General features: G+C 38.8%; 2 protein-coding genes across 4 annotated transcripts; one reads left to right on the forward strand and one right to left on the reverse strand.

Moving 5' to 3' along the window:
• Positions 1-4279: 4279 nt before the first annotated feature.
• Positions 4280-21780, forward strand: LOC112281268 (rRNA biogenesis protein RRP5). The gene is made up of 41 exons (XM_024517580.3): positions 4280-4593; positions 5128-5327; positions 5463-5681; positions 5878-6084; positions 6391-6493; positions 6901-7019; positions 7273-7395; positions 7516-7587; positions 7982-8074; positions 8238-8351; positions 8545-8667; positions 8851-9036; positions 9352-9432; positions 9567-9703; positions 9979-10113; positions 10368-10528; positions 10745-10810; positions 11035-11144; positions 11359-11439; positions 11568-11642; positions 11805-11906; positions 12098-12254; positions 12623-12771; positions 13870-13947; positions 14143-14246; positions 14693-14852; positions 15140-15220; positions 15552-15711; positions 15952-16624; positions 16914-16974; positions 17279-17424; positions 17632-17821; positions 18034-18132; positions 18297-18504; positions 18926-19187; positions 19320-19499; positions 19630-19726; positions 19924-20094; positions 20314-20547; positions 20842-20925; positions 21123-21780. Exons 1-41 carry the CDS (start codon positions 4464-4466, stop codon positions 21228-21230), a joined length of 6039 nt encoding a protein of 2012 aa, XP_024373348.1. The 5' UTR covers positions 4280-4463; the 3' UTR covers positions 21231-21780.
• A 1233-nt stretch (positions 21781-23013) lies between these two features.
• On the reverse strand, positions 23014-26963 carry LOC112280847 (cytochrome P450 78A11). 3 transcript variants are annotated; one of them, XM_024516733.3, is made up of 3 exons: positions 26710-26963; positions 24385-26394; positions 23014-24102 (listed from the first exon to the last, which is right to left on the reverse strand). In XM_024516733.3, exons 2-3 carry the CDS (start codon positions 25717-25719, stop codon positions 23482-23484), a joined length of 1956 nt encoding a protein of 651 aa, XP_024372501.1. In that variant the 5' UTR covers positions 25720-26394; positions 26710-26963; the 3' UTR covers positions 23014-23481. The 3 variants fall into 3 exon arrangements, with proteins under 3 accessions (XP_024372501.1, XP_090106273.1, XP_090106272.1); XM_090250147.1 differs by having other exon boundaries at positions 24385-26420; XM_090250146.1 differs by having other exon boundaries at positions 24385-26493.
• Between the last annotated feature and the right edge of the window lie 514 nt (positions 26964-27477).

Below are 27477 nucleotides of genomic sequence, written 5' to 3' on the forward strand. Positions count from 1 at the left end.
TTGTTTGCCTTGAATGCATCCTTCACATGCAAGTTGTTTTGCACCTTGGCTTGTATTGCCAAGATCAAAGCTACTTACCATAGACTTGAGCTCTCTCATGCTCTTTATATTTAAATGGCCAAGGCGACGATGCTATATATTCAACTTATCTTGGTTTAATGTAAACTCAATAAATTTAGCGACCTCCACTCCATTCACCTTCTAACAAATGAGGTAGTACAAATTTCCCTCTCTAAAGCCTTTGAAGACCTTGTCTCTACTCAATGTTCTTACAAAACATCCATTCATGTCGAATTAAAATTTTAAACCTTCCACTACAAGTTTACTCACCGAAAGTAGGTTTTGCTTCATCTTAGGCACATGAAGGACGTTTTTGAATCTGATCCTATTGGTTTGTCCATTCACAACCACCTCCACTATAATAGAGCCAATTTCAATGGCTTCATATATACCACTATGTGCCAACACCACATTTGATGCTGGAATAGCCTCATAAGTATCAAATAAATACTTATAAGGTGTCAAATGAACACTTATAAGGTGTCATATGCTTGAAACAACCTAAATCCACAATCCATCTTGACATGGCAGCCATAGAGGTCCCATTTGTTGCCATGAATGCATAATCTTGTCCTCCAAACTCATCTTACATACTATTTGCATTCTCTTTCTTTATCTTTTTGTCTTTATAGCAATTTCAAGAAAAATGGCCTACTTTGCCACAAATGAAGCAAGATTTGACATAACCTCGTTGATTTGAATAGTTGTCTTTGCCTTCATGTGAGTAGAGTGCTAAATCTTTACTTTGGGACTCATTTTCTTTCTTCTTGGTTACTTCATGGGCAAACCTTGTCGTCACATAGTCCATTGTAAGTTCTTTTAGCTTAATGAACTCCAATGCCATAATGAGATAGTTGTAAGATTCGGGAAGGCTTATTAGTAAGATCATGACAATATCACTTTTTTCTAAAGGCTTGTCAACAATTGCTAGTTGGTTTACAAGAGCCTTTACCTTATTGACATGAGCCATGAAGTCTTCACCTTCTTCCATCTTGCAAGTAAAGAACTTCCTCCTTATATAGATGATGTTAGATAAGTTCTTGCTTTCATAGATATTGCAAAGAGTCTTCTATGCTTCCGCTAGTCTTTTGCAAGAGATATTGTAGGAGAAGTTAGCTTCATTCATATTAGTTGCAATCAATCAAAAAGCCTTCTTTTCACAATGTTTGAACTCCTTCTCCTTCATATCAGCATCTATGCTTGGAACCTCTTCACTTTCATGCATAATATCCCAAAGATCCAAAGACGCCAACAAAAGCTCCATTTTTACCTTTCAATGGTAGAAATTTTCACCTCTAAACTTCTCAATTACTCTCAATCCTTTACCCTCACTTGAAGGCATATTGAAAGGAGAGATGTATCAAAAAGAAAAAAAACTTGAAAGAAGAAGTCCTAATGCTCTCAAAATGAGCAAGAAAGTATTGCTGCCTTAGAATCACAAAATCCTTCTTTGTCAACAAACTAATATTCTTACTCTCAAAAACACTCTCAATTTCACTGTTAAGGCTTCTCACAAGTCTAATGACCTATTTTTATATCTCAAATTTGACTTGCCATTCAAATATCACTCTTATGCTCACAAATCACCTCTATATACCATAAGAGGCTTTTTAAGCACAATCAACATTTTTAGAACATGAAACTACAAAGTTAGACTATCAAGGATCTATCTTAGTAATAGCACAATGCAAGTGTTTTAAAATTTTGCCTTAAGGTGAAAAACTAAACATCAACACCAAAATGCTCTAAACCACAAGTAAGAGCAAACCAAGATCTAGATCTAGATCTGAATCTGAAAGTTAGGTACTTCTAAACCGTAACATCAGTAACAACAACTTGATCTACTCCACACATCAACAACCACTTCAAAGAACTTCAAAATACTCAAGAAAATTTGAGTGGGCCCATAACCTATTGAAGAAATGAAGTCTAAAAGCTACAAACACTTAGCATCAGCAAGGTTTGCATACAAAGAGAAGTGTAGAGTAAGATAACTCTTATTTCCAACACCTTTTACTTATAGGTGGTGGTTTGCTAACCAACGAGGCAACTTCCATCCTTTTGATATTACATCCATTTCTACTTCATCCAACTAAACCCTAGGTACTACCATAGTAACTTCCTTTAATTCTTTGCTGCTTTTTGACTATTAGCAACATACTATGCTTAATCTCTAAGCAAGTACTTGTTGATCTTCAATACATAGCAAATGTGGTGTCTATTTTGTGAAAGACAAGTGAATATATTGGTTTCTTTGTATTAATACATCCTCTTATTGGTATGTGATATAGTCTTCAGTAAATTATCAAAAATGTTAATGTTCATACATAATTCTTTTAAAAACCATTTTGATTTATATTTTTGATAAAAAATTGAAAATTTAAAATATGCCCAAAAATCAATAAATTTTCTTATTGATAGAAAAGACTATGATAATTTTATAGCAAGTTATTTATGATTAATCCTTGATGTATTCAATTAATAATTAATACCATATCTAGTTACATATGCATATAAATTGTAAATTATTTTATGATTTTTTTTCTATATTTTGATTTAAATCATATCTTTCATATATATCTATAAGTAGATGAATGAGATTATTGTGAAATCAAGATGCATTGAGAATCTAAAATAAAAATATGTAGATTTATCAATTTAAATTTATTTTATTTTCTATATAGCAAGAATTGCTTTTTAAGATTTTCAGCATACTTTTAGTGAATGTTTATATAGAAATAATATATATATATATATATATATATATATAGCTTTTAGATTAGATTTTTTTTCTTTTTGAGTATTAATTCTCAGTAAAATTATTAAAAATAAATAGTGAAAAAATTATGAATATTTTTTTTACAAACATATTATAATATAAAAATTTTATTCTTGATTTATTAATTTAATTTATATATTACAAAAATGACTACCAATCAATTCAAGAAGTATAATAAAGTTGTTGTTGATTTAAAGTTGAGAATATAAATGGACAAGGTAACAATAAAAATATCAGAAATTAATTAATTTAAAAGTATGCATTAGGAACATTGTGATATATTAATATATAGTCTTTAAACATCTCTTTTCTTTTGGTTATATGACATAGTATTTTTGCTAATTTGTAAAAAGAGTCAAAGATAAAAGTAAATAAATAAATAAATAACAAATTCAAAAAAAAAATCACTCTCAAAATCATACATTTGACTCAACAATTTTAATAAGATATTTTTGTTATTATTATTTTTTAATTTAGAATTATGTAAAATCTTTGGCAAGAAATATGTATGAACTAATTTACATATATACTATATAAAAAAAGTATTAAAAAATGATATTAATTGAATCAATATCCAGGGCAGTGATAAAGCAACCAAATTTTTTACTAAATCGACCCACATGTTTAAACCATCATTGGATCCTTTCAACCTTATCTCTATTTCCAGCCATTTTGATGTTCCCAATTGTCATCATGTTTCTAGCTATTCCCATGTTTCCAACCATTTTCCCTTGTTCTTAACATTCCCAATCATATGCTCCCATCTTTAACAATGGTTGGAAATGGGGAATGGTTGGAAACAAGAATGGGAGATGCAAGGGTGCAATTATGGTGAAGATAGAGTGGGTTGCTTTAATAAGAATTTAGATCACTTTATCATTCTCCTAGATATATATATATATATATATATATATATATAATTTGTCACTTGGTTGTTACAATCAAATAAAATATCAAATAATACTTGAAAATACATATATGTTAACAATACAACATTGTCTTTATCACATGGTTGTAGAAATTTTGTTACAAATTCTATACAGTTGGACACATTTTATATTTTTATCCTAAAAAGAATCACACAATATTACTACTGTAACATATGAGGTATGTATATAAATTCTTTTGTTCATTTAAATTAAAATTTTCATAACAATATAGATGGATGCATAGGTAGACTATCTTTCATACGTACAATTTCCCAAGTAGTGTTCAAAATCCTACTCTGTATCAATACAAACCCGTATTCATATACATACAAATTTATGCAATAATTTGGATGAACAGATATCATCGATGGATATCATCAACTTCCCACGCGGCCTGAACGTTCTCACTCGTGTTCTCAAGTGAATGAACCGAAGCGGCGTTGTTCCCTACTGTTCGCAAACCATCGTCCAATTTCTTAAACCCTAAACCCTGCTCGCTATCGTTGTTGGTCTGTTTGGCCAGCGCCCGGTTGTGGCGTCGTTGTGCTGTTTGGAATCGGCGTCGAACGCCAGCGACTGAGGTCCTGCAGCCTCCGCCGTGCTTGTACTCTAGATTTCTGAAGCTGTAGTTGAGGAAATTTTGTATTTGTTCCGGAGGTAGGATTTCAAAGAAGAAACCGCTTTGCAGATTCAGCATGGCTGGGAAGAGGAAAAATGACGACGTAGCCGGAAGTAGTGTTATGCCGAAGAAGCGGGCAGCACAGGAGGAAACGGCCGGGGCGAAGCCTGCGGCGAAGCGTAGCGAGGAGGAGGACTTTCCCCGAGGTACTCACTTGTGGCTCCACTTTAGCATGTCTCACGATTATCGATTATCCTGGTGTTGTTTAGTTTGTGCGTGATGCCCTAAGCACTTCCTCTGCTTCTGCCTAATTCTGATTCGGACAATGCCTCTTTTGCTGATTACACGAAGAAATCGGCATTCGCGAATCTTGTTGTTCCTTACATTACGTGATTTGCGATCAATTATTGAATTAGAGTATCTTTCCACTGAAGAACTAGTTTGTTGACTTGTTGTTTGTTTCCTGTATGTTCCTTTTGAAATTCAAGGTTGGTGGTACTTCTTCAGCATCCGTTTGCCCGGAATTGTTTTCAAAGCACTTTTTTAGTTGTTTTGGTGTTTTGAGTAAACTGTAGTACCATTACGAGTCCGTGAAAACTGTGCCGCATTGGATTTTCATTTTTGTTGGGGGAACTTCGCTATCACTATCTTCAATGTAAGAATTGTCCTGTTTCTGTTGCTTACGTAATTTTGGGGCGCTCATATCTAGAACTGGGATTGGAACTGACAATTGCAAGCAGGAGGTGGAAGCGCCTTGACCCCTGCTGAAATTCGAGAGGCTCGTGAAGAAGCAGATGCTGACTTTGAGAGAGAAAAAGGAAAGAAAATTGGAAAGAAAGGGGGCAAGAAAGGAAAGCATGGCAAGGGGGAGGATGATGAATTTCATGGCAGTATACTGTCTGGGAAACTTCAGAAGTCGGCGGACATTTTGCGTTATAAAGTAAGTGCAATGAATTGTGTGACACTATTTTGAAATTCTAAACATTCTGCAACTGATGTTCTGAAGCTTGTGTTATTTTTCATTCGGTGATCTTTTTTTCAGTTCTCTATTTTTAATGCATCTTTGCGTCTGCAGAGTCTCGTTGTGGGGATGAAAATATGGGGAGCTGTTGCAGAGATTAATAATAAGGACATGGTCATTAGCCTTCCTGGGGGCTTGCGTGGTTTCGTCTTAGCCGAGGAGGCTTCTGAGGTATTTGAGAATGTGAAGGGACATAATGATAAATCTAAGAAATCAAGCCAGAGAGGGAAGAAGATGGAAGACCAATCGACTGATTTACCCGACGCAGATAAGGTATGCCCGATTCGTCTCTCACGAGAATATAATTGATGTGCTTGAGATCCGTCGTTGTGTTTTTTTTTTTTTTTTTTTTTTTTTTGGCTTATTTCGATTTAAGTTTTCTCTCACTAAGTGTTCTTTGGTTGTTCCATCCTGATGTTATGAAGAAATGATATTGTCATAGAGCTAAAGTCGAATGGTGGAGTTGCAGGAAGTCCCTCTTCTATCCGATTTGTTCAGTGTTGGGCAACTTGTAGCATGTACTGTAAGGAAGCTTGAGCTGACTCAAGAAAAGAAAGGTCGTGGGAAACCAGAGAAGGAGGGAAAAAACGAGAAGAGAGGTCGTCGCATTGAGCTGTCCCTGAAACTCGGTTATCTTTACGATGGGCTGTCAATCGAAGCTGTGTATGAAGGCCAGGTTAAAATGAAACCGACAATCACATTTCCTTTCTCTAGGGTTTAGGGCAAGAAGGAAACCGGTCAATCCTGCCACTAGTTTCTGTTGGTTTGCCGTTCTTTTAGTGATAACTCTACTCTTATCAGCTGCATTGTGGAACGAGTTAATACTCTGTGATGTAGCAAGATTTTTACGGTAAATATCGGCAGTACTTCTCAAGTTTCGACTTACTTGGGAACTCAGTACCGTAATCATATGTTGTATATCGTCTACAGATCCATAAGTTTGGACCTCAATGAATATTTGGTTCTTGATCTTATCTTACAGGCTTTAACTGCCGTTGTTACAAGTATTGAAGATCATGGATATCTTCTTTCATTTGGAGTCCCTGCTGTGTCCGGTTTCTTGTTACACCGTAACTACTTGGATGGTAAGTGGAGAATGCTATAAACTTGCATATTTTGCCTACGTAGGGTGTTGCTTAGCATTCTTGTATTCATCATCCATTCAAAAGTTGTTTGTAACAGTTCCATATAAAGTTTTGGAAGACTTTTGCTTTCTTTCTTGATACTGCCGTGTCGGTGATTCTATGTCGACTGGTTCGTGAAAAATCAGATTTTTCCTGCTTTCCCGAAAATACTTCTTATGTATGTGAAGCTCAGATATTAGGTCATCATGGGCGCACTTCAATCTCGTGACAGAGCCATTTTATATCGGGCTTGTTCCTCGAACGAGTTATCACCAGGCAGAATCATAATCAGTAGGTTTGTTTGATGATGCAAACTTCGACTATCCACTTTACAGAATTTCTTAAGTTTGATCTTGTGGCTTCAACAGGAACAGGGACTTCTAAGTTGCGCACAGGACAACTGGTGCAAGGTGTCGTAATTTCAGTGGACAAAAAACGGGGCGCAGTCGGATTGAAGGCCGATCTGGGCCTGATCTCTAGTAACATGGTACTTCCTCATATCACATGTTTTGATCTGTAGCGCATCAGCACTCTCTATGTCGTAGGCTACTAGATCCCTATTACCTGCTTCTACTGCCATCTAAATTGAAATTATTCCTTCTCATACTCCGAAGTGAAATGATTCATTGGATAGTGTGTGACATTGTACTGTTGTTATTTTCTTGAAAGACTTCCTTTCAGGTCTCCACTAAATTTCGCTTTGCAGCAGAGTGCTGATACCAATCCTTGTTTCGTACCAGGTGAAGGAGTTTGCTGGTCTGACTGTGGAACTGCTCACACCTGGTGCTATGGTGAATGCCCGAGTACGGTCAGTTTTGAAGAACGGGCTTTTGCTATCATTTTTGACCTATTTCACTGGGACAGTAAGCCTTCCTTCAGATTCGCCCCTATTTTAATTTTTTTTCGTTGTCTCATCCTTTCCTTTGTTTTCAAGGTTGATGGTCGTCCTCCTTCTTGCACTCAATATGTTTTTCTTTGTGTAGGTGGACATATTTCATCTGGAGGATCCTTTGCCAGGTGCTGACTGGAATACGAAATATAGCGAAAATCAGCGAGTAAGAACTTTAGATTTGAAAAGAAGTGCTATTTTTGTATGTGTATGGTATGTCGAGTAGTGAATAATTACAACGGTAATGCGTATGTGCTGGATACAATGTTTATGACAAGACCTCGCATTCATTCATGCACTAGACGGTTGCTTTAATGAATGCGAGATCTTCAATACGGCGATTTACCTTCATTTTTGTTTTGTTACTTTGGTTTTTGTTTTTTATGTATTTATAAATAGGTCAAATTACTGTGAAACCTCATAAATATAATGATGAATCTTCGAATACCAGTATTATTCTTCAGATTTAAAGATGTTTTTTGAATGTCTCGAGTTGTGCTGTTGTCAGATGAAGAGTTCTCATATACTGGAGCATTCTAAAGCAGTTGTGTTGTGTGCAGTTGAAAGCTCGAATATTGTACATAGACCCTGTGGCTAAGACTATTGGGTTAACTCTGAATCCTCAACTTCTTAATAACGTTCTACCTTCTATGGTAAGGCTCTTTTTGTCCTAAACTTATTCGTTATTCAGACGTTGATCACGTATCATTTGATTGATCTCAAATTTTGTAGGATTTCGTTTTATTCTATTGCATCTTTTTCATTCTCTTCGTCGATGGCTTGAGCACTGATAAAATAATGGTGGTCCTCGTGTAGTCCGTGGATGTGGGAGATGTCTTTAAAGACGCAATCGTTCGACGTGTGGATGCAACAATTGGAATGCTTCTTGAGCTTCCTACCAAGGAGAACGTTGTAGCAGGCTATGTTCATGTCAGGCTCTCCTCAACTCACTTTGATTGTCGCTCTGAAATACGTCTGTATTAGTTCAGATAGGGAAATTACTCTCGTTTGGACAGTCCTGGGATTCTTTCGTGTGAATTCGGTCTTCAGATCACCAACCATTGTCAGTTTTTTCTTCATACATTCTATCTTTTACTTAGTCTGGCTCTACAATTTCCCATAGATTTCAAGCGTTTCAGATGAACATATTGCAAAGTTGGAAAAGAAGTACACAGTGGGAAAGAAAGTGCGAGCCCGTGTCATAGGACATCGAGTTATGGACGCTCTTGCGATAGCTTCCTTGAAGGTGATTTGCACTTATCTCATATCTGAGCAGTGTGTTACTGGTTCTTCAATCATTCACAAACTTCGTTGACAGTGACTGCTCTTGAAGTGATTAGTTTTCAACTTGCCACTATTATTACCACACTGACGAGTCTAGGATATTTGTGATACTATTTTCTTACGTGGTTTGCATTGTCACATGCAGGAATCTGTGGTGGACCAACTTTTACTTAGTCATGCGGATGTACAGCCAGCAATGAATGTAACCGGTACCGTGATTGCTGTTGAGCCCTATGGGGCGCTTGTACAGCTGGCTGAGGGTGTAAAGGCTCTATGTCCTCTGCAACACATGTCCGAGTTCCAGCGATCCAATCCAAGTTCCAAGTTTCAGGTGCGTGTTTCCAACCATTCCGGTTTGTTCAAAATGTTCGGATTCTCAGTGCAGTATTAATTCCACTGAATTTTCCAAAATCTAATCTAGAGCGGTTAGAAGTCGAGGGATCTGACCTACATTTGCTTTTTTGGTGAATCTGCTTCAGTTTTTCTAAATTAAGTACAATTTAATGGTTCAGGGGTTGTGATCTAAATGATTCAAGATCTTGTCTAATTTTTTATGAAGTATTTCAAAATGGTGTGCATTCATGTATTCTAAGTAAGTTGTCCTGGAAGTGTTTTGTTGTCTTAATTTTGTGGTTGACTTCTGCAGGTTGGATCTAAGCTGAAGTTTCGTGTGCTATCCTGTGATCATCATGCAAAGAAGATTACGCTGACACACAAAAAGACATTGGTATGTGATGTTACAGTTAGTTTTACGTTACTTTGGAACTAAGTGTTAATAGAAGCACACGCACTTCTGCAAAGTAGAGTTTTAGGAGTTCATGCTCATTGCATGGTTTGACTCTTGAGAGATGTCTGTTCCAGATTACATCGAAGTTGAGTCCTATCGTAAGCTATGAAAGTGCTGTGGAGGGACTTGTGACTCATGGTTTCATCACGGGCATTGAGGATATCGGCTGCTTTGTGAGCTTCTACAATGACGTCAAAGGATTGGTTCACAAGTACATAATCCGTCCTGAAGTTGGTTGCCCTTAACAACCAGTATTGCTGTATATGATACTTGAAGATTTCCATATTATGGGAACGTTTTCTTCTTCGAAGATATTCAACTGTCTGTTAATCGATACAATTCATTGATACCCAAAACATATGAACTAAATCTAGTGCTCCATTGCTTCTGACCTGTCGTCACTGTGCAATGAAACGATCACCATTAGGATCTACTTTCAATCTTCGTGTACTAAATTCCCGTTTTGACATGTCATGTTTTGCGCAGGTCAGCTCTTGGTATCGAAGCAGGTGTGAAGGCAGAGAACGTTTTTCAAGTTGGTCAAAGTATCAAGTGTCGAGTTCTGCGATCAGATCCTGCAGCCCGTCGCCTTTCTCTCAGTTTCATTACTACTTCTTCAAGGTTAAACCTAACACTTCGTCGATCTCAAAGTGCCTAGTTCGGCAATATCGTTTTTTGCTGCATAAAACTGGCATTCTCGTTTTCAAATGTTTTTTTCATTGTTCAACCCTTTTTATTTATTTATTTATTTATAGTTATGTTAACTCGTGGGCTGAACTCTCTTATCAGAGTTGTCCCGCCTCTTTTATCGTTGAATCTAAAAGTATACATTACAGCTCTTTTCGCAGTCCTTTGATATCTTGATCGTTTTTCAGAGATGATGCTTCAGAAGGAGCAGCTGGTGACGAACTTATAGGAAAAGTTGTTGCTGGTACTGTACACCATGTTAATGACAGTGTCATCATAGTGAATGTCTCCACTCCAACGGGGTTGGTCAAGGGTTATCTCACGTTTCCTCACTTATCCGACACCCTGGGTAGGAATAAGCACTCCTCAAAATGGTTCGCTAAGCGTGTATCTTGTTCACTTGTAGTATTATTGATGTTTTATCATGCATGGATTTGTAGCATGTCTAAAATCCATTTTAAGTGTTTTTGATTGTGTGTGTTTTTATTTTTATTTATTTATTACTTTTTCTTGCCTCTTCTCCTTAAAAGAAATTTACTGTGCAACTTTTTTTTTGCTGTGGCAGGACATATTGAGCAGCTGAAGTCTGTCACAAAAGTGGGGTTTCAATTCGACCGGCTTCTCGTCCTTGGTACGGAGTTCATATTTTAATTCTTTCAATTGGACGCAAATGTGTTCGTTGCGTAGTTATTGTTTTACTCATCCCTTAGCGCAGATTTTAACAATCATACTCCCACTCAATGATTCTCCAGTAATGTAATGAATAACGGAGATAAATTCCTTCATGCATAAACTTCAGATATGTTTGTGTTCCCAGGGTAATTCCTGTTGATATATTCTTTTTCGTTTCTGCAGATGTCACGGATAAACAGAAGCTGATTGTTTCAGCGAAGCAATCATTGCTGCAGGCAGCTTCATCCCTACCATCAGACATATCTCAATTACAGCCACAGTCTGTAATACCAGTAAGTCAACTTGGCTCCTTGTTCTAGTTTGTAATGATCAAGTTAGTTTATGAATATTTGCTAACTGTAATGGATTATAGTATTTGAATTCTTCCTCGAGTCTCTTCCAATAGCGGCACAGTTAACGTTTGAATCGAACTCTGCGAGGTGTTGCATTGTATATTGATGATTTTTTTTGTAATCTTCTGCTAAGTATACTTCGTTTTTGGTGCAGGGTTATGTAGCAAACATTACTGATAGAGGTTGCTTTGTCCGGTTCCTGGGACGCTTAACAGGACTTGCAAGTGTTCCTCAGGTATTTAATGTTTGGAGCCATACACTAAATATGGGACGAAATATAGAACATTAACATATTCGTGAGAATCGTTGCATTCTAGGGTAATGAGACTTCTGGTAACTTCAACTTTCTCGCTTGATGTGTAGGTGGCTGATGAGTTTGTCAGCGACCCTAGCAACCATTTCAGTGTTGGACAATCTGTTCGTGCACAAGTGCTCGAAGTAAGTCAAATGTCTTTGAAATTTTGTCGCCCCTGATTTTTGTCATATCTGTCCATGTCAGCAATTGTTTCCAGGTCGCAAGTTTTGCTACATGTTTAGTGTTGTGTAATTATTTGTTCAAGCTGGATTTTGATATGTGTTGCTAATAAAATTAATGTTCAGGTCTACCACGATACTGGAAAATTCAGCCTCTGTTTGAAGCAATCAGTTTGTTTTTCAACTGATGTCTCACTCATACAGGGGTACTTTTTGGAAGAGGATAAGGTAATTAAATAACACCACCTCTTCATTTTCATGCGTTTCTCTCTGTAAGTCAGGAATCTTCAACATTGTAGTATTTCCAACAATTCCACGGAAAAGGTGATGTCGCATGCAGAGTGATAGAAATTATTCAGTGTTGCGTGTACATTTGGCATCAACTGTAATTATCATTTATTATCTTTTTATTTTTTCAGATAGTAGAAGCTAGTGAAGCATCCGATTTAGAATGGGCGAAGACCTTGGCTATTGGAGCTTGTACAGGTGGAGAAGTACAGGAAATCAAGGACTACGGTGTCATCGTTAAACTACCGAACTATAAGGATGTCGTCGGCTTTGTCACACACTACCAATGTACGTATCCATGTGCAATTCGTGCACCAATTCCTTGAATGGGTGGAACTCCATGTATTATTCTATCGTTTACCAAGCAATGTGGTCTCCTATTTTGAATTTGTTGCATGGAATGTCGAGGGCAAACGCATCAGCTTGTACATGATGGTTTCTTGAATATCATGTTTCCTGTTGTCGAGGGTTGTAAGAATCAAATTCGATGCATTAGCTACGAATGGTACTGTTTTATGCTGAAGTCCTGCAGGAAGTTTTAAATTACGTTGGTTTTAGATTGCTTTACGGTTTAGCTATCATTTCCCATAGTTCTCCTGAATGAACCTTCGAGATAATCTCCTAAGATTGAAAAGAAGTACTTGGTGTGCTTACAGTGGGCACTCCGGTAGAAGTTGGCGACTCGGTCCAGGCAAGAGTGCTAGATGTCGTGAAGGCCGATAGGATTGTTGACCTTACAGTACGGCCTGAGCTGCTCCAAGTGAACAAACATGATTCAACCAAGAAAAAGGAGAAGAACAAAAAGGTTTTTCCATTCCCTCATCTTATTATAGTTGTGAATTATGTCTCTATTTGCATTAGATAGGTTTTATTTCTGTGTCAGAAAGTTCCATATTCATATTCTTTGATGTGCTCCCTCATATGCACCTGAAATCGAGACAAAACACGTAGGTGAATGTTATTGTCATTAGGATGGACGTTTCAAATGGTTGGAGATTTTATGCTACTCCCTTGAAATATTATTGTTATATTGATTGACTAAAGTGCACTTAATAATACGCTCATTAATCGAGAGAACCGTGAACTTCCACATGAGGACATATCTATGACAAGTGGACTTTTGTACCTCTTATGACTCAACACAATTGAACAACTGGCTGATGACTCGCTGCTCCTTACTCTTCTTCGAGATAGCTAGAAGCACACTGTGATCATCAGCATTGCTATTTGCTCTAGCTTGTTCGCGAAGAGTGAGGGTGTAGTTGTCAACGTATCCACACTTAGCGAACTGTAATTGTACTCTTAAAATTTCAGAACTCTGCAACACTATTTTGAAAATACTGCCTGAGTTTCACTGTAGTAAGATTGTTTTTCTATTTATGAAGCCTACCAAAGCAGGAACATCCAGGTATTGTGGCCACAAAAGTATGTTCATTTTATGATTTGAGTGTCTTCACCCATGACATGTGGGGGTTGGAGCGTTGTCCTTAATCTGGGCGTTTTGCATCTTGATACTAGTCTTGGGGTTTCATGTGTAGTAAGAAATGACTATCATGTACGTACTCTAAAATTAAGTACAACTAATGCAATAATCATTGTTTAGTTTGCCACCATCTTGATTGTCCTTCCGCTTCCACTGCTTGACTACCAGGGGTAATTTCTGAAGTTTGAAAATGTACATCTAGTATTGCTTAGGATGATTATTCTGTTGCATAATGGCAAACAGTTTAGTATTTACTTGTATTCGATTTTCCGAGCAGCTCTCAATGTCAGCACGGCTTGGTTTCTTTTGTTTTGCATGCTTTCCTGTTAATGAATGTCGTCTTTTAATTTGTGTGTTGTTTCTAATTATTATTATTATTCTTATTATTATTTTTGATATTTTGTTTCCTGGCACAAACAGAGATCACATCCAGTTATGGCCTTAGAACTTCATCAGAAAGTTTCGGCAGTGATAGAACTTGTCAAAGACGCTTATCTGGTATACAATTTGAATCCCTAAAATTACAATTGTTGCGTCTCATCCATGTTATGGTGATTCAGATCTGAATTTTGGGCATCCTACTGTTCTAAGAGAGAACCCTCTCTTTTTTATTATTCCTGAGGAGGTTGCCTGCGCTTAGCAGAGTGATGTTTTTGAATGTGTCACTTGAAAAGATGTACTGTGTGCCTTCAGGTGCTGTCCCTACCAGAACAAGGTAATGCTATAGGATTTGCAGCTGCTGGTGATTATAATTCCCGACGACAGGATTCTCATCAGCGCTACAGTCCAGGGCAGAGGTGAGTTGCTTCATGCAGTAATGGCTTAAATGATGGATCTACGCGGACATCGTAGATCCATCATTAATCACAGATGAAAACCGCGTAGGATTGAAAATTCCGACATACTGGGTCCTGAACATTGAGGCATTTGAAAGTTTCTGTTCGTTCAGCACGAAAGCTTTTGGGACTAATTGCAGGCTGTAACATAATTTCATTTTAAAATGTGAAGCGTATGGATTTTTAAATGAACTTCCTATCCTCCACGAAATCAAGAACCTTGATCATGGACTCCTCACTCACATTGTGAATATCTAAACATGTTACAACAGTGGAGCTTTTCGAGGTGCCCTCTTCCCGCTAGTCACAGATAATTAATGAACAAGTAGGATTGTTCACAGTGAACACAAATGTCATCTGCCTTCTCTCGTTTATCATCTGTAACATCTTCGAACTTGTCTGTGTAGGGTAGTAGCAACAGTGGAACACTTAGGAGATGAAACCAATGGCAACAGGATGCTCCTTCTATTGAGCAATACCGGCGATTCCGTTGAAGTAAAAACCTCCAATACCAAGAAGCCTCGAAGGGAGTTGGACAAATTGATTGGTGCTATCGTTGATGCTGAGGTAAACACTTGATTGTGCCCTGAGTGTTTATGTAATGGTGCTAATTTTTAAAACTTGGTGACGCTTATGAACCATCTTGTCATTGTAGTTTTACGCACCCAGGTTTGATGCGACAGATGTGCTAGGAAGGAGATTGACGTTTTCGAACTTACCAGAAATATAGTGCTTTTTCTTTTATAGATTCAGTTTTTTCTTTTTGAGTTTCGAGCGTTCATATGAGTAACAATAGTGTTATCTTTCGATTTTTTATATGAATTACTTGTTCTGTTGGTTGTATCACGATTTAGGTGGTGGCTATTGAGGAGCTTCAATTAGTAGTCCGCGTAAGCACAGGCACGATCACGGAAGGTCGCGTTCATATTACCGAGGTGAAGGTTCTCACCAGAATGTGTTGGAATCGACGTTTTTTATCTTTTCTTGAATGGCTTTGCGCTACTACACGCACTATCGACTAATTTCATCTTGTTATTTTTCAGTTTTCTTGTCGGTTACTATTGTGTAAGATACAAATCTGTAATTTCTTACCTTTTCGAGCGCAAGTTAATTTCGCATTTTTATGCCAGGTTATTCAAATGATGACCTGTGTTGTGATGGAATAATTTGGAGAGCCATGTACAACTAACATAATCTGTTTGTTTAATTTGCTTGATCTGAGCGCCATATTAACGATAATTAGCTTATCATTTCTGTCTTCACCAGATTATAGATGGATTTGAAGAAAAAAATCCTCTTAGTTCCTTCAATATTGGGCAAAAGGTAAGGTGCAGAGTGGTGCAGAGAGTACGTCTGCAAAAGTCTCCCGGTCGCAAAGAACGTACTTCTGTTCTGGAACTTTCGTTGCGACCTTCTCAACTCTCAGGTTAGTTCCTTATATACTGTACATTTTCCGCGTTGTAATGATTTCAGTGGTTTTTGATTAGAGAGGTTCTTACATTTTTTCTCAACTTTCTGCTGTTATGCATTCCATGCCTGTTTAATGTACAAGAAGTAGAGGGGCACTCAACTATTTGAAGCCTCATAAATTTGATTCTTTAAAACGATTTTACTATCTTTTCTCTATCTTAAGACTGAAGCCTCAAGGACACCTCATCCGATGCAGAACATCTGGAGACAAACGTGGGAAGTACACGTCCTGGAAGTTTGCCTTCACTTGAAGAATTAGTTCCTGGCCAGTGTATTACGGCCTACGTGCAAGAGGTGAAAGATGATTGGGCTTGGCTGTCGGTTGCACCGCATCTTCGAGGTCGCCTGTTCATCCTAGACTCATCAACAGACCCCTCAGAGTTGGAGAAGTTTGCAGAAAGATTTACGGTTGGTACTCCTGTTAGCTGCTGTGTCAAGTCTGTGGACTATGAGAAACGTACTCTAGATTTCATCCGGAGGCAGCCTCCACAGCTTCAGGAGAAGTCCTTATTTGATGTTCCACCTATGGAGGACGCCGATTCATCCTCTGAAAATAATACCAAGCAAGTTTTTTGGATCCAAAAGGGAGATTCATTGGGTGGCCGGGTCAAACAAGTAAACCCTGGTGTGGGAGGAATAAGTGTACAGATTGCTCCATCGTCATTCGGAAGAGTTCATGTGACTCATCTTAGTGACGAATGGAAGGATAATCCTGCATCTGCATTCAAGGAGGGCCAATTTGTGCGGTGTGTTGTTTTGGGAGTCGAGAAAAATCCCAATGGCAAGACGGTAATAGACCTCACATTGCGGAAATCTCTGGGTGGAATGGTTGCTGCAAATCTACAAGCTAGTGACTCGGCCACTACGAGGTGCGTAAAGTTTCAATGTCGAACCATTAAACCATTGTTAAAAATTATTTTCAAAAGCACTGAAATGTTGGACAAATGCTAATGAGAAGTGAGTAGCCGATGTGTAGTTTAGCATGTCACCATAATGCTCTAGCTTAATGTGCTTTTTTTTTCACCAAAACCGGTTTTTTTATAGCTCGTTTTGAAATTTTCAACGCTTTTGAAACATGTTTTTACTAGAGATGATGACAATTATTTGAGTGCTTCTATTAAGCGTTGTTTTGATTTTGTGATTCGGTCATTCCTACAGCTCTTCAACAGCTATTAATATCACTAGCATCAAAGACCTGAAAATAGATCAGGAAGTGCAGGTGAGACTTGATTATCGCAAACTTTTTTTAATCAGATGCCTCTGCTGAGTTAGGCTTGAGCAGATAGCATACTTGATTACTTCTTAACACAAAATGCTTAGATCGCAATCCCAATGTGCTGCATCCAAAGTGATTAATTTGATGTTTCATTGTGGATTTTACAAGGTAGGATGTATCAAGCTGTGTATTTTATGCAACAGCTATCAAGTAGTGATTAGGTTGCTGTTTGTGGAAGATATATTAGTAGTTTCGCTAGATGGGAAAGTAAGATAGTCACCTTTGACGTAGGTGTTTGGTGCTTCAGGGGTTTGTGAAGAGCACTTCAAAGAAAGGATGTTTTATTTCTTTAGCGCCTCAAGTTGATGCAATAGTTCTTACTTGTAATCTTTCGAAGGCTTTTGTTAAAGATCCTGCTGAAAGCTTCCCTCCTGGCAAGTTGATCAAAGGGAGGTACGCCTTTTTACTGAAACGCTTGAAATCTATCGTGTCAATGTTTTCTTAAGTCATCGCAAATTAGTATGAACATTATTTTTTATACGATCTTTGAAATTTCGGCAGCCAGTGTTGTACTTTTTTGGGTTATGCATGACTTGTACAAAATGTTTTTTGCCATACCAGCCAATTAAGTTTGTTCTTTATTTCTTGTCTTTTGCACAGGATTATCAACATTGATGCAGATTTGGGCAGAGTGGAAATGAGTCTTAAAACTTCGGGCCAGAAAAAGGAACTTACCAGCACTCTCTTGGGTCGTCGGTTTGGAGACTTCAAGGAAGGTGAAGTTGTTTTTGGTACTATCAAGCGAATCGAAAAGTTTGGCATATTTGTGACCATTGAGCAGAGCAGTGTGGTAAGTTGATTGTCGCAAAATGTTCTCTTTGATTCATTGAAATTACTCGCATATTCCCTTCGAAAGATTTGCAAGAGTGAATTTTTTGTATATTATTCAAGTCCTGTTCTTTACATGGTGGGGGTTGATGTAAGCATGTGATTTATTTAGGAGCTATGATTGTTTTCCTGTGTTGGATTATTTCTGTTTTAAGCCCTGTCTATATGCAACAGGTAGCTATGTGTCATATGTCGGAGGTTGCTGACCATTATTTCAAAGATATCGACAAACATTACAAAGTCGGTGATCGCGTACGTGCTCGCGTTCTGAAGGTACGTACAGAAGTTTGGCATGAAAGAAATTCTGGTCAAATTAGCATCTTTGCGTTCGACAATTGACTGTGACGTAGTTTTTTACACTCCTTTCTTGTTTTTCAATACAATGTCATATATTGATATTAGCAAATATTCAATTGTTACCCTGCTTTCGTCTGCAGGTGGATAACACAAAGCAGAGAATTTCACTTGGTCTGAAAGAGTCTTACTTTTCAAACACGGAGACACATGTGCAACCCGTGACTGAGGAAGATGATATGAAAGTGACAAATGAGGAAGATGAGTTGGTTGATGATTGTGAAGAATCCGAAGAAGATGATGTCGATGAGGAAAATTTAGAAGATTCGAAAGGAACACCGAGTGATGAAGGTAACTTGAACAGTTCTGATTTTTTTGTTTTGTTTTCCCTCTTCTTTTTCTTCTTCTTCCCTTGATTTTGGTATCTGGCATTTTTTGACACCATTTATGGATGTTCATACGTGTTCTTAATTGGTTATGCCATTTACCGGACTTAGAATTGAGGATTTTGGTTGTTCGGCAGGCCCTCTTTGGGGGTATGAGGCTTGAAATGTGCAAACTAGAAGAACTCATTTTCTTCATTTTCTAGTTTAATAAACGCACATCTGGATGAAAATATTTTACCTACATTGTACTCGGTTTGGGTGTTAATTTCATCGGCTGAGCCAGTCGGTTAATTTTTACTGCAAATTATGTGCCTGCTTGTCAAGAGTTGAGTATGAATTATTTTACATCTAGTTTATCAGCTCACACTGAAGATCTAATTTTACAGACGAGAGTGAAGACGAATCAGAAGAGGAGAATGGGGTTGATTTGGATGACTCAGACGACGACGAAGATGAAGACGATAACGAAGTAAATGAGTTACATAATAACGCTATTGAGACACCAACTCCCACTCTAGTAGCGCCTCCTTTAGAAGTAGATTTGGAGGATACTAACGTCGTCGATGATTCTGAGAAAGAGGAGGATGAAGAATCTGAAGATGCCAAGAAACTGAATAAGAGGGCTAAGAAGCGGCTGAAACAGCAGCGGTTAGTGCTCACATGCTTCAAAAGTGCTTTTAGAGCAGTTAACACTTCATCATTCACAAGTAAATAGCAATGAATCAAAAGTGACGTGGATTGTTTCTGACTGTTTTCTTAAATCTTTTTTGCAACCTGCAGTGAGGCAGAAATTAGTGCTGCAGAAGAAAGGCGGTTGAAAGGCGACCAGGCTCCGGAAACTGTGGATGAATTTGAGGCACTTGTCCGAACATCACCAAACAGCAGTCTTGTGTGGATAAAGTACATGGCGTTCCTACTACAGCTTGCAGATGTTGATAAAGCACGGGCTATTGCTGAAAGGTTATAAACTTCACTTGTGCTTTTTTATCGTCCAGTTCATGTTACTAATATTATTGTAAGTTTTCACTGGATACTAATTCTAGAAACTGTAATTTTTAATTTTTTTCGGACTTCATTGGTATTTTTGTAGGGCTCTGCAAACGATTAACTACAGGGAGGAAATGGAGAAGTTGAACGTTTGGATAGCTTATCTGAATCTTGAGAATGTCTACGGCAATCCCCCGAAGGTTAATCTGATTCCAGACTCAACCGTGTTGTTACTTGGTGCTTAACTATTGCTTACAACATCTCCAAAGTATATCTTAAAAAGGAAAAAAAACAGAAAGTGAAATTTCCGCAAGCATAAACCCTAAACTGAATTTAGTTATTTGAATCTGCTTTAGCTCAAAGCTTTTCTCACAAATGAAATTTACATGATACGCAGGAAGCGGTCTTGACCCTATTTAACAGGGCTTTACAGTATAACGACCAGAAGAAGCTGTACTTTGCGCTCTTGGGTATTTATGAAAACCCAAGGCAGCCTAAGGGTCCTCAGTATGACATGTTCGACCAGATGATGAAGACCATGATTCGCAAGTTCAAATCTTCTGCCAAGGTGCTGAAATCATTCCCGAGTAGTTCTTGAATTTGACGTAGTCACAATTCTGAATGTAGCATATGAACGTTTCCAAGGATTTTAATCGTGACCCTCGTAATGATTCTTGTATCCTGCGTATGCCTGGACTATTGAATATGTCAATTTTGGACTTGTGTTTAGAGCAATCATTTCTTGGAACAAGTGCTTGACTCTTTTTCCGCTTGCCTTTTCTTTTAGGTTTGGCTAAAACAAATCCAGAGTCTAATGGAAAGAGGTATGGGAGATGTAGCTCATAAGACTTTGGACCAGTCTCTTCTTAGTCTGCCACGTCGTAAACACATCAAAGTCATCAGTAGGGCTGCACTACTTGAATACAAATCTGGTTCTGTTGAACGAGCAAGGTCCATCTTTGAGGGTATACTTCGGAATTATCCTAAAAGAACCGATCTCTGGAGCGTTTACCTCGATCAGGTATTCTATCTGGGTCCTTCTTGCATCTTATGATAATGGTTGCCGGTATTACACGGGGGTTTTTAGCGGGATCACTGGGGTAGCCGAAGAGTTCAGCAAATTGAGTAGCTTTCTGTGTCGTGCCGTCATTGTGTTCTCGTCAGCAGATTTTACTAAACCCTTAAATACGAGTTATGTATTGTTTCTTTGATCAAAGTATTTTCCATATCAATTTAATGTCAATTAAGCAGTTACGGCTTTTGTTGGATTACGAACGCTAACGATTTTTTTTTTTTTTTTTTTTTTTTTTCCCAGGAGATTCGAGTGGGTGAAGTTCCTGTAATTCGAGCAATTTTTGAAAAGGTGACCTGCTTGGAGCTTCCACCCCGCAAAATGAAGGTATCATTTCTGGCCATTAAATGTCTCAAGAGTTGTATCAGCGTAATGTATCTAAAAGACCAAATGATGTGAGCTCAGCTTCTCGGCCGTATGCATTCTACTCTAATTCCCTCCACTGTCTTCCTGTCTTGTTTTTTTGATGAAGCCGAAGGGTGTCTTGTACGTGTGGCTCACGTTTCCTTCTTTACTCTTTGTAGTTTCTGTTCAAGAAATATTTGGATTACGAGAAGGCCAATGGTGACGAAGAGCAAATCGAGCATGTCAAAAGGAAGGCCATGGAGTACGTCAACAACAAGCTTGGTTGAGTACTTCCTTAACTGGAACCTGATCTTATTTTGGGTTCACTCACGAGGTTTAAGAATTCGAGATGTCAGACTCTGCTATCTATGTGGCCCATGGCGCACAGTGGCTATCGTCTGGACGTTGTAATGGATTGAACTAGTCAATACGAAGTTTTTCAATAATCCGTAGAATTTCGAGGTATCTGAGCTTTAGAAATCTATCCCCGAATTTCGTAGATTTTACACTGGTAGCTAATGGACATATGGAGTTAAATTATAATGAGAATGATGACAATTCACACAGCTGTTGATCCAGGAATCACTGGAAGCGATCCCTTATTTCCAATAGCCTCGTTTCAAAAAAACAAGTAGCTACTAGAATTTCTGTACTCTTGGATTTGAATCAGCTCTGCTGTAATATTTTAAGGGTTTTACCGCTTTCAAGCAGTACAAGTTTTAGTTGCCGTCCCGAAGAATTCCTAGTGTGCAGCTTATTTTTGTTGAAACAGTCTGCCCCATGTAATGATCCCTATCAATTAGTAGAATTATAAAGCTAGAAAAACTGATAAACCATTGTAACTTCTACTCCAGTGATTTTTTTTTATTTGTGGTGTCAGTCGCTCTTGAAGTCATTTAAAAAGGATATCTCAATGCATTGATGTTGTCTAATACAAAATTTGTACTCTTAAAGAAACACAAGATGTAATCATTTGTAATGTAGTAGTAGCAAGGTTTAGAAAAGATTTCAAAGTTGCACAATTCAAGTGTTGGATCTCATATTTGTGTTGTACATTAAGCTATTATTTATCCTATTAATAACTCAAAGTTATCATGTTAGGCTACAAAGATATAAATGAAAGATTCCAAGCAAGGATCATAGATATACATATTTACTTAGATTAAAGGAGTTAGATAGAAATAAATAAAAATAAGTAAATTTGATAATATCTAGTGGAAAAGCTTCTTATAAGCTTTATAGATGCGGTTTTGACTTTTTATTTATTTGTAGATGATTAGTAGATTGAAAACTTGGCCAACAATTTGTCCTTGTATTATACATATTGGTGACTTGGGGTACAAGTTGGCTATGTAGTGTACATGTAGGAAACTTGTCTTATTGATTAGGCACATGTCTTACAAGTTGGACATGAAATGGAGGTCTTGTAGAACATTGCCATATAACTCCTAGTTAGATAGTATATATGGATGCTAGAGTGAGGTCTTTTTCACTCTTGTTGTTGCTTTTCTTGTTCTTAATCTTGTTTCAACAGTCTTTAATCGTCTTTGACAATAGCCATTCTAGTTTTAATATCATACTATCTTTGAATGAATATCTACTCTCTTAAAGTAACATTAGAATGTAATGATATTTTCATTGTTTGTAATTTATGTCTTTAATAGCAAGTCATAATTATGTTTTTATTGGGAATAAATACTCTAGGTGTGATTAGAATGAGGTCGTAAGCAAATTTAAATAGAGTGTGGCTTATTAAAATTTTCAAAATTGTCAAATGTTTAAAGAAAGAAAGGTGTTCATCCCATATAATGGATGTTAATCTTGGATACTATGCTAAACAAAGAAATATTTTGACAACAAAATTATCTAGATTAGAAATATTTAAAGTTAAAGAAAAGAAAGTATAAAAACCTAATATACAAAACTTGGATTATTAAACCTCTTCAATAAAAATCCTTATTAATGTATAGTCTAATAATTTGGAGCTTAGTCAAATTTTATTGCAAGTTAGTTAAGAATTGTTGACCACTTTCAAATATTGGTGGATTGTTATATCTCTAGTCAAATGCAGATTTGCAATACCTCAACATAATTTTTTATGCCAAAATTGATGGATTGTACATGAAATGTATGTCAAAAAGTGTTATGCACATACTTCAATTATGAATTAGACTACATAAAACTTAACTCTAAAAAAACATAAAAGACAAATATAAGACATTTCTTGCTGGATGGCTTTCTGTTTGATTGCATTCTTTGGGAGATTCCGAGCTAAATTTTCCTATGTATTGCAGAGTTTTGGTATCTGCATCCAAATATTGAATGTGGACACCATTTGTCTCCGAATGATATCGACATCATGTATCATACAAACCTCGACCCAGCTTTTCACATGATATGAACATACCCAGGGGCCACCATTGCAATTGCTTCGCATTTCCACTTCAAGATTGGCAGATGATGATTAATATCAGTGTAACCAACAACTGATTGCACAACCATTAGCTTTACAAGATGTATCCTGATCGAACTTGAGGGTCATAAGGGGAAGCGTACAGTGGGGCAGCCATGAAGAGGGGATGCCATTTCGCACGAGAGTGTGAGGTTGTCTGTCAAGTCAATGGGATGAGAAAGATCCTGAGACCATGAAAAGTGATGCAGCAAACTGGCTAGCCAGAGCTGCGCGGTTGCGATCCCCAAGGCTCGTCCGGGACAAACGCGCCGTCCAGACCCAAACGGAGCGAGTCGCAAATCGGTGCCCAGTACGTCAAGGTCAGAGCCACCCTCACTCTTCAGAAATCGAGAAGGATCAAAGACTTCTGGGTTTGGCCACACCGAGGAATCGTGCGTGATTGCCCACATGTTAACCATGGTAGTGGTTCCTCGAGGTATGTGACAGCCTGCGATCTGTGTATCCTCATTTGCGAGGCGCGCCCAGGACAGCAGTGGTCCCGGTGGATGCGATCGCAATGTCTCCTTCAGAACAGCTTGCAGATATGGCAAGTTTTCAATATCCTTCTGTTGCACAAGCCGGTTGGATCCCACCACAGCATCAAGTTCCTCGTGAATTCGTGCCTGAATTCCTTGATTCAATATCACCTCTGCTAGGGCCCATTCTGTGAGGACTGCAATTGTATCTGTGCCTCTGAACACCATCTCCTGGAGGGCACATTCCGAATCACAGAGTCAGTAAGGAACTCTAAGCTGGGTTCTATTAACCTACCATTAACTAGGCAGTTCCTTTGACATCCCTGAATCATTCGTATCAAGGATTTTCTATCCCTGACATTCCCGAATCCCATTTCCTCAAGATTGACGGTATTTGTCGTTAGTCATCGCACCTCACACAATGTTTACGTCTAGATTAAATGAACGCTAATCTAATGATGCGGATAAGTCTGAATTCAACCACGTAGTATGTCCTTGGAACTGAGATGTTACCCAAAGTATCGATATGATGTCTTCATCTTGTAGTTTTTGGTCACCTTCCAGAGATAGCAATGCATCCACAAAGCTAGTATTGAGAACGCTGGAGGTCGCGGAATGGCTCTGGTGATGGCAGCGGCGGCGTTCATCCAGAATTGATTGCACAAAAGCGCGCACTTTCATGGTCAAGTTCCTGCATCTTCTGGAGAAGGAAAGGAAAGGAATGTGGCGGACCAAAGGCAGGTGGTCAGCCCAGTTGAAACCACCAAGAAGCTCGAATCCTTCCCTTATCATGGCTTCAAGTGCCTCTGCCTCATCGCAGGAATTGCCGAAATCAAAATGACGCCCGAAGACGATGGTCATGATGTTGTTGACGGCTGCTCGTTGCAAAAAAGGTCTTGCACACAGCCCGACTCGATAATCCTTCACGCAATCCGTGCGTATTGAATGAACCATGGCCGAGATCATGCGCAACGTTTCACGCTGCAACAACTCCGAGTGCGTTACGATCTGCCTATGGGAAAACATATGGGTAACAGCGACTTTTCTTAAGTGGCGCCAGTAAGGTCCTTGCAATGCAAATCCAATTGCCCTTTCAAATCCCAAGTCCAAAGCTGCTTGCTTCAGCGGTCGCTCTCCGAAGACAGCGCTACGAAGGATCTCCTTTGCCACATTTGCATCGGAGGTCAGTACAATGAGGGTAGTTCCAACGCTCAGTGCCATCAGATTCCGAGTGGAAGGTCCTCCTGCCCATGCTTGCCTTGCTAACTCCCTGTGCATTTCGCTTCCCTGCATTAGCGTCCAGCTTCCAATGACCGGACATCCTCGTGGTCCATTCGGCGTTGGAAGTTTGTTCGAAGGTGAGAATATTCGGGAAAAACTCCATGCAGGGCCACCGGGGCCACACCATCCAACTATCGAGATGATCAAACTGATAGCGGCTATGAAAAAGACTAGAATGCTCGATGCATGAACATCAGTCCAGGTTGCGGTATCCACGGTCCCCACCTGCTGAATGAATGGTGAGATGTACTGAAATAGCCACCTCAGCGGTTGCGTCAGAAAGCCATCCAGCAAGAACTGTTTGACTGCATCCCTTGAGAATTCCTGAGCAATCGCGATGAGTATCAAGGGGGCCGCAAGAGCTTTAATCACACTATTCACAGGTTTGCACGCTTTTGACTTTGTCAAGGCGCTGAGAAATTCTCGGAATTTTTTTGCAACAGCTCTTCCAACATTTTGATATTTCTGGAAACGACCAATGCATGAGTCTTTGCAGACTATATCCCCTTTGCTTATGAAAATCGGAAAGTCCGTTAATGGCCAGAGACGTGCAGGTCGTTCTGCCATTCTCAGAAAAGCAAACGTTATTTAGCACTTCTGTGTATCAGAAGATGATTTGCTTATGAGAGACCGGCGTGCGTCAATGCTTATGACAATTGCAAGTAATCGGCAGGGCATCGCAGCCTTCGTATACTCTTCTTTTGCAATACCGAAGTTGACGCTTTGGAGATACCTCAGAATTCCTTGATGGTGCAACCGTGTGTACCAATAACTTGAATCAGTATGGTTTACAGCGTCAAGCTCTCGAAGTTTCGTTTTTGGGAGTAGGGATTGCAGAGGTAATGGATATTATCATGCCCTAGCAACGGCGGTACTCTTAAGAGAGTGTGGATCAGCAGCAGAGATGGAATAACAAGATACTGATATTCAAAGTGTTCCTCCCCTGTGGATCGACGTTGTGCGCACCGATCAGAAAAGGTTTTCAATATCAAACTTCTTCACTCCAGCATTGTCATAGGACGAGGTCGGAAACAGCAGAGCAACCTCGATTGAGGCCGACGACGAGCAGGAGTGATCCGAACTCCAAGTGTATCTGAGGATGTCTCCTTGAGTAGCAGCAAGTTCAGTCGAGACACTTCTTGACTTTCTGCTGTATGCAACGGATTTTGAAGATGGGGCGGCGGCGGCCTAGGCTACCCACTGTCTCTGATGACGGCGCTTTCGGAACCACGGAGATGGTCCCTGCGTCATCACCGCACCCGCACAGGCTGAATGGCGGAATCAGTTTGTGGCATCAGAGCTCATACACTCCAAGCTTGGCATTTGTTGGGACAATATTCTCTACACGACGAACATGACGTCGACGCATTGCTCTATTGTGAGAAACAAAGATTAAGAATCGTGCATGTGTATAAGCCCAAAAACACTGATGGCAGGCATCAAATTTGGTCATGGACCCTCGGACATGAAGGCTAAGGGGTAAAGAATCCAGAGACCGACTCATGTGTGCAAGCTCCAACACCCAAGAAAGAGTTTCATGTATGGGAAGCACATTACCGTGGGCTCATGAGGTTGCAAGTGAACAGGCAGGAGTCTCTGATTCTACTCCTCGAGATCTTGACCAAAAGGGATGATTAATTGGTTGCACCCAACCATATGGATAAACAGAAGAAACTGCACAAAAGTCAAGCACACAAAGGAAAGCTCGAAAGAGGAGAGGTACTATGAGCGACTTGGGAGTAGTTATACAGTGCACTGTATCAAGTTCGAAGCTGTGAACAGGAAGAGACAAAACATGCAATTCTGACAAAAAATGACAGACAGAGAATGACATTTGCCGAGCTCTCTCTCTTATAGCTCACCCATTCTTCCTTGTTCTACAAACATATCATCTAACCTCTTCAGTGTGGAGAATACTTAGTCAAAGTGCGTACTATTAACGCACTGTAATGAGTGGTATCATTGATATGTGGACTCGTCCTATTGAAGTCGTTAACCGAGGAGCTTTCTGTGGCTTAAAAGAGGCAAACCAAGCTACAGCGCAGACCTACGGCAAGCTAAGCCAAGGGTCTTCACTCAATGCCAACAATCCTGGTTACAAAATGTGAGAGGTATCTCTTATTTTATCATCCCAGAGAAACCCAATTGCATTGAATGGATTAGAAAACGTAATGCTGTGCAAGGCTTGTGAAGTTTAAACGTACTTAGATGACAGTCAATAAGTTCATTGAGGGTTTTTATGCGATGCCTTTTCTTACAAGAAAAAAAAAAAAAAAAAAAAAAAAAAGAAAATTGCAGAAATGAATCATTGCTGCACAAGTGGGT

The sequence above is a fragment of the Physcomitrium patens genome, chromosome 4, assembly GCF_059467195.1.
Source record: "Physcomitrium patens ecotype Gransden chromosome 4, ASM5946719v1, whole genome shotgun sequence".
NCBI classification, from domain to species: domain Eukaryota; kingdom Viridiplantae; phylum Streptophyta; class Bryopsida; order Funariales; family Funariaceae; genus Physcomitrium; species Physcomitrium patens.

Excerpts from the sequence above, each read along its gene's own strand:
- LOC112281268 (XM_024517580.3), top strand. The coding sequence starts at position 4,464 with ATGGCTGGGAAGAGGAAAAATGACGACGTAGCCGGAAGTAGTGTTATG. Across the intron at positions 6,085-6,390 it reads AAGCTGTGTATGAAGGCCAG|GCTTTAACTGCCGTTGTTAC; the intron begins GTTAAAATGAAA and ends CTTATCTTACAG. Across the intron at positions 18,133-18,296 it reads TACGTGCTCGCGTTCTGAAG|GTGGATAACACAAAGCAGAG; the intron begins GTACGTACAGAA and ends TTTCGTCTGCAG.
- LOC112280847 (XM_024516733.3), bottom strand. The coding sequence starts at position 25,719 with ATGGCAGAACGACCTGCACGTCTCTGGCCATTAACGGACTTTCCGATT. Across the intron at positions 24,103-24,384 it reads ACATCATATCGATACTTTGG|GAGATGGTGTTCAGAGGCAC; the intron begins GTAACATCTCAG and ends TGTGCCCTCCAG.